The sequence below is a fragment of the Plasmopara halstedii genome (genome assembly GCF_900000015.1).
Source record: "Plasmopara halstedii genome assembly, contig: Scaffold_650, whole genome shotgun sequence".
NCBI classification, from domain to species: domain Eukaryota; phylum Oomycota; class Peronosporomycetes; order Peronosporales; family Peronosporaceae; genus Plasmopara; species Plasmopara halstedii.
Genome location: NW_020187567.1, coordinates 1,108,761 through 1,115,307, shown reverse-complemented (window position 1 = coordinate 1,115,307; position 6,547 = coordinate 1,108,761). Strand labels below are relative to the sequence as shown.

The 6,547-nt window shown below is 46.0% G+C and overlaps 2 protein-coding genes across 2 annotated transcripts in view; both read right to left on the bottom strand.

Moving 5' to 3' along the window:
- Positions 1–1,993: 1,993 nt before the first annotated feature.
- On the bottom strand, positions 1,994–2,374 carry PHALS_12860 (uncharacterized protein; the record flags this gene model as incomplete). The annotated part of the gene is made up of 1 exon (XM_024728496.1): positions 1,994–2,374. The coding sequence occupies one exon, from the start codon at positions 2,372–2,374 to the stop codon at positions 1,994–1,996; it is 381 nt and encodes a 126-aa protein (XP_024578967.1).
- A 4,127-nt stretch (positions 2,375–6,501) lies between these two features.
- Positions 6,502–6,547, bottom strand: part of PHALS_12859 (tkl protein kinase) — a gene marked incomplete at both ends in the record, with an annotated part of 1,290 nt that continues 1,244 nt past the window's right edge. Inside the window, one exon of the mRNA XM_024728495.1 lies at positions 6,502–6,547. This exon is cut by the window's right edge and continues 1,244 nt beyond it. Coding sequence (XP_024578966.1) covers positions 6,502–6,547 — 46 coding nt within the window.

The window sequence follows — 6,547 nt, the reverse complement described above, 5'->3', positions numbered from 1 at the left end:
AGACGGTGCACAATAGATAACAATGCCGGGAAAACCGGGTTTAAATTTTGGAAGACAAAAAAAGTCCATTTCGATGGACAGCAATTTAATGCCAGGACTGGCAGACTGGTCAGAGGCACCAACGAATGCGGTGATGATTAACCCGTTGACACGTTTTGTGAAGCCATGATATCAGATAAGCGGTTACTGTAATGGAATGGTTGGTCTTTTACACAGTTTGTGCGGTACACACTTAGTGACAGGTTAGCTTAGTGTGCGATACGCTAATTAGTAGGTGATTACAATGAGGTACAGTCATTGCTATATTTAGGTTAAGGTAAGGATTAGGATAAAATCACCTATGATATATAAAGTCTTCATTTGATCAAGAGGTCCACACACAGTTGTGGTTAAAGGGGCGCGTACGACATATGCTAGAAGAATAAGCTTTAGGATAACGCTACCTCAGCGCAAGAGTGTTTAACCAACTGTTTCGTTACACTTATCCATAGTTTGTTTTGTCTCTTCTAAGATAATTCCATAAGATGCGTCTCGTCCATTTTTCTGTACTTGATGATCGCATCGTGAAGTACCTCAATATTATGAGTAACGAGTTCGATCCTGCTGATATCACCTCATCATTGCGCGGCAGCACCGCTTTGATATGCCACAACACTTGGCTTGGCGCGAAAGCGCATTCGCTGCCGCGGTAGACCGTCTTAGCTCATACTTGACTAACCAGACAGCAGAGATAAATAAGCATCTTTCTCTTCTATGCGAAAAAACTGGTGACAAGGTTGCTGTGTAAATGACGCATGATCTGTAGATCACAAATGGCTTGAAGCTAGCTAGGTATACCCGAACTTGAAACGAGCTCTTTCGATTGAAAGCTGATCCCTTCATATAAATAGATCTTTTCTACCGCATTTGACTATCAAGACCAAAACATGATGCCGCGTCAACCCCTTGGCATCTACTTGGAGCAAACACAACTTATTACAAAGACCGAATGCACCACAGACGAGATGAAGTGGTGATTAAAATTTGCTAATGTCATCCACGAGGCATCTTATTAAATCTTGGGGTGAAAACGTTTTTCTGTCCATTTTGATACCGGATTAAGAAGATTGGTATGTGCCGGAGCCATGCCGACGCAATTCTCACAATACCTGTAAAAGTGACTCGCCAGGCCAGGCCGCTTTTTGAAACTCATTTGAGGTCGAGAGCTTACCAATTTACAGCGGCTGTGGCTTTCGTGAGCTCGGCCTGCAGACCAAGTTGTCTATCAAGGAGCTTTGGAAATTAAATTTTCTACGGCGTCAAATACACAACTGTAATGGTCGTCAAATGGCCTGTTCATGTGCATACAATCGAGCAATTTCGCAGCGGATTCGGTGTGAATACACACATCGGACACCACGACTGTGGGGAATACATCATCGAAAGAGATCTGTTAGTATGTACGATGCAATCCAAACAGCTGTATTACCATACATGTTGTTGGCATCGTCAATAAATCCGCGGACTGCCTTCTATTGTCAACAGTCACTTTTTGTACTTATTCAATTCAACTGAATTAATCTAGACTTCTCATAGCCCGTGATGTTGATCTTGACAATCCCTATTTATCTAATTTTGATAGAACGTGGCGCACCCTTAAGCTGATTCCTATCAATCTTGACCTACACGAAGTATTAAAGAACATATTGCTTTCTCAATAGACAGCACTGCACCTTCTGAGATTCGATGTTTCCCTTCGATGACTTCGGCGCCGCACCTGTGCGGAAACGCGAGCCTGCCTGGTATTTGGCTCTTTACCTTTCAAAATGGAAAGAAGACCAGAGAAATGCTCGGCAGACGATATTTCGTTTTCTACCACGGAACGCCCAGGTCACTATCCACCTCTACATCTTATTGGATGCTCATTGCTCTTGATGTGCGCGATGAGCTTAATACTTGCTTGTATTAGACGGCTCTTGTGGCACATAAGCCATGCTCCACAAAAGATGCGTCACTAATTCGTCTTTAGAAAAAGTGGGGTAGATACGGTAACTCGATGCGGGCCACTCCTGACACTGGGTCTTAAAGAAATGGAAGCCTTAGAGAGGAAGTCCACCATAGCGTAGCGGCAACGGAAGTTCACGCTTACTGATACAGGCAGACATAAATACTTCTCGCACACGCTACGCCTACTGAGTACTTGCTGCACTTGCCGCTTGACCACTTCCATTACTGAAAATGCTCTTGTATCGATGTGCTTCATAAAAATTGTCAATTTTTGCACGCTGCTTAATCGCAGGCCGACCGCAAGTGCAACACGCTTATGCTCCATTTGGGTCATGGCACTTGTAATATCTTTGATCCGAAGAGATCGATTATTTGTCAATAGTGTCATAGGGCTGGATGTAATTGCAAGTATCTCCACTGATGTAGCTGATCGTGCTCTCTTAGACGGATGCCCGAGGCGCTCGAAAAATGTTTCGTACTAATTTTACAAGTCGCGCTATGTCTAAACAGAGTCATGAGCTAATGAGGTGTATCCTATTGTCCCAAGGATTAATGTTTAAACAAATAATGTGTCATCTCCGGATAGCTTATCGAGCATAGAAATATAGCATTTGTCGCGCACCTTGCAAGAAAAACGTTTTGTTTTGCAATATGCGTTTCGCTGCGACAAACCCACAGAGAATGGGTTCATCACAAGTGGAACAGATACTTCGATGTATATGTCACTATTACTATTTATATGGACGAGTTGTGTGGATTGTATTGTGTGAAGCGAACAGTCAACGTATTCCTCAGATCTCTGCTTTCGGAAGTCAAGCTCGACGGACAAAATCGACAATGGTGTAATGTGTACGTGCAACATAACGCATTACGTACCCCGAACTACTTTGCGTGAAATTTCTTCGGACATAGCAACGAAAATAGAAATCAAGTCAGGTATCTATGAGCGGTATTGACTTCGTATTATATAGGTTATTTGCAAACAAAGGTTGCGAAAGGAAGAATTGTCATTCTATACCTGGGTCGTTAGGTCGAAACCCTATCATTAAAACATCTGGACCAGTGTACAATAGTGTCGAATATAGTTTAGTAATTTTCGCAAGGTAGATTCGGTTTTAGGAACCAGCTTTGTGACTTACTTTGCTATTTATCGGAAAGTCAACTCATAAGCAGAGCCCTTCCGCTTCGGCTGCTGTTCCCGCGTCCTCCTCTTCTCTGCTCATGGAATTGCAGACTATGCCCTACTTCCTCCCCAGAATTTCTTCGGGATCATCTGTCTGGGTCCCAACACATAAGTTTCCGATACCGTACGCAATTTTAAGCTGAACTTTAGTAGGGCTTGAGCCTACCACCATAGTTTTTCAAGATGTATCTGCTTTCAAAGTATGATTGCGATTCATGAGAAGCTTGCAGTCAGCATACGTTAGACCGATATACCGGCATGTATCGAATGCTAAACTGGGTTGACTTGAAGTTGAGACTCAAGTACAACTTGCTAAGAGATCCATTAGTAATATGAATCAAACTTGAGCTCGTTGTAGAGAATTTTTTTGTTAATGTGCATTTAGATACTTTGGCTCCGCGCAAAGTTACGCGCCGTGCCGGAGTCAATTCTGTTCTAACGGACGACCGTAACCCTTCACACTCGCTGTGACCACATGGAGACCATTCCGACTCGTGTCGTTAATGAAGGACAGCGCGATCTCGATATTCCCGCTCTGGATGCGGTTGAGTCCAAGGGTGAGTTAGTCCAACGTACTACTCCCCAAGATGGAATTATAGCATAAGAATATGCTGATCCACGTATTGACTGGTTGTGAAGCTACAAGAACAGATGTGCCTTTAAAATCACTGCCGACGATTGAGAACTGGTGCAGCTCGAGGAAGTCACTTACGACGACTTCCTGCACATTCTCAATTATGATGACGTTGCGGAGGTAGTGTTTCTACGGTCGAAGGCTGACTAAGCGAGACTACGCTCATCATCAATAAGGATGATTCGGTCCTCGAAGAATTTTGAGAGCGTGTAGAGTCGCAAAAGATAGGCTATCTTGAATATCCAACTGATCTTATTATTCGCTTGCTATTACATACAAGGATGAGCAAACCTGCCCTTTAGGTCTCCACATGAACGTAGAATTCAACACAAAATTGATCGTGAACCTGGTTAAGAGCATGCAGTGCTTAGACAGTGGCCACTGTCGTGTGAACAAAATGAGAAGATCGATGATTCCTTTGCTAAAAATCAAGCTGCTGCTTTGGTCAGGAGAGCAAATATCCCTTCAAAGCGCACCGACGTTTGATGTGCGTAAACTAAATGGTAAATCCAATGGTAGTGGCGTATCGTTCACACCTATAACAAGTTAATTATGCAGACGATCCCCGGGCGAGCGCCGATTCCACGTAAGAATATCATCTCCCACCGTATATTCGGCTGTACAAGTTTAGTGTACTTGAACTGTGCGATGGATATTACCAAACCTTGATGATGGATGAGGACGTGAGGACGTTCCTTGACGGCTGTAAGTACACCGTCCAGTATGTTTTGGGGACTCGGCGGGCAACACGGGTGTCGTGGTATTCGTGAAACGTTTGAGCAAGATTGCTCAACTTGCGGCGGTGCCGTACACCATCGACGGTGTGGGTACAACGACGCTGTTTGTCTATCATGTCTTTAGACAGCATAAACTCCCAGAGTTAATTGTCTCTGACAGAGACCCGCACTTCACTGGGAAAGTTTGGTCTACGTTCTTCTGGGTGCTGGGTACCAAGTTGAAAATGGCAACGGCGGACCATCAGCAGACCAATGGTCAAACTGAGCGCGTGAGTCGCGTTGCTGAAGGATTTCTTCAGAGCGTCTGCGCTGAGACGACGATGCGCTGGAGCGCGATGTTGTCACTCGAAGGTTTGCTGTGAACAATGCAGTGCATTCATCTACTAGCTACAAGCCGTTCTACGTGAACGAGCTTGTTAATTCTTGCACTTCACTGGCACCGCCATTCTATGGCTCAGGGCTTGGTGGGGGAGGAATAGCCGAACGGCTAGCTGATGTCAGCCCCCTTACCTTGCGTAAGGAAGTCGGAGAATTCTTATCTACTAGACTGAGTGTCTTACGACACGCTCGCGATGCGAAGATTGAAAGCCAAGACATGCAGAAAGAATATACAGCTGGAAAAGCAGAAGAAATGCTGAAAACGTTAGGTTTGGAGACCTGGCTTGATTGAATGCCAACAAACTTCCTACGCATACAGTCTCTGCTGTTTTAAGACAAAGCTCCGTCCATAGTTTATTGGGCTTTTTTAGGTAGTGACCATGCGAGGCCTTGCGTATACGCTAAACATTCCAAGAAGAATGCGCACCCACCCGGTATATTATTTAAGCCGTACTGGGATCCGGAGCAAGTGAACGCGGAAGCATTGGCGCCGTGGCGACGTCCAAAGGCGCTCGGCCACCCAGAAGCTTGACTAGCAACTGGTTCTGAGCACGGAGTGAGACAATTTTCATTTTCATCGGCGCAAGGGTAGCACGAAGTGACGTATTCTTCTACTCGACGACTAGAAGCCGCTCCAACAGAGCGCGTTAATCCCCAACGTGATGCGGTCGTTGCACAAAATTCTCCAGACCCTCGAGGACTTCTGCACAGCGGTAGGGACCTCAGAGAAATGCTTGGCAGAGGGCCAATTACGACGGACTTTGTCCTCCAGATCTTGAAAAGCATCGCGAGTCCCCGAACGCCGATCGACCAAGTCGTCATCCCCCGTCGACAACTCTTCTAGATGAGAATTGTGGCGTCCACTATCACGTAGAGCGCGTGGTGGATCGACGTCGTCGACAGGATCTAGCCCAATATCTTGTAAAGTGGCGGGGATACCCAAACTCCGAGAAGTCATGGGAGTTTGAGATGCCACTTCGACAAGACGTCGTGGGCGCTTATGATCAGAAGGATGATGACGCTTCGCGTCGTTATGCACCCCGCGCTTCTCGGTAAAAGCCCGAGAAGCCGAACAACCATAAGCTGAGCTTAAGCTATGACCCTAAGCTGCTGTAGTCTTAGACTCTCCTATGTGAGAAACCACAGAGCTCACGGGAGCGTAATGGATGATTTCATGTGTCGCGGGGCGACAATACGCAGGAAGTCGGCGTTGCGCCTTTGGTTTGGCAAACTTAATTCGGAGATGGAGCTCAACGCGCACTTTAAACTCCTTGTGGCCTAGCTGTAAGGTAGACAGCGACGAAAGTTTCCGGTGCCGCACCCATCGCTCAACGAGCTCCTCATCATCTGGAGCGATTTCACCAGAGGTGATCACCACAGGAATAGTTCGCATGGCGGGTGCGGGAGCGCATCATTTTAAGCTTGAAGTCGAACTCGGTACCTATCCATTGGGATTTCTTAAGGTACCAGGAGCGAGCTTGGAGAGCTTTCCACTGGTCAAGTTTAGCTTGTGTAGTGGCCGACTACGTAGACGCCTAACGATAGAATGATCGCGTCATTCGATTCACACGAGGATCTAAGACTTATCGGGGATCCGAGTGCAGTAGAACCGCCCTGTAAGCAGCCTTC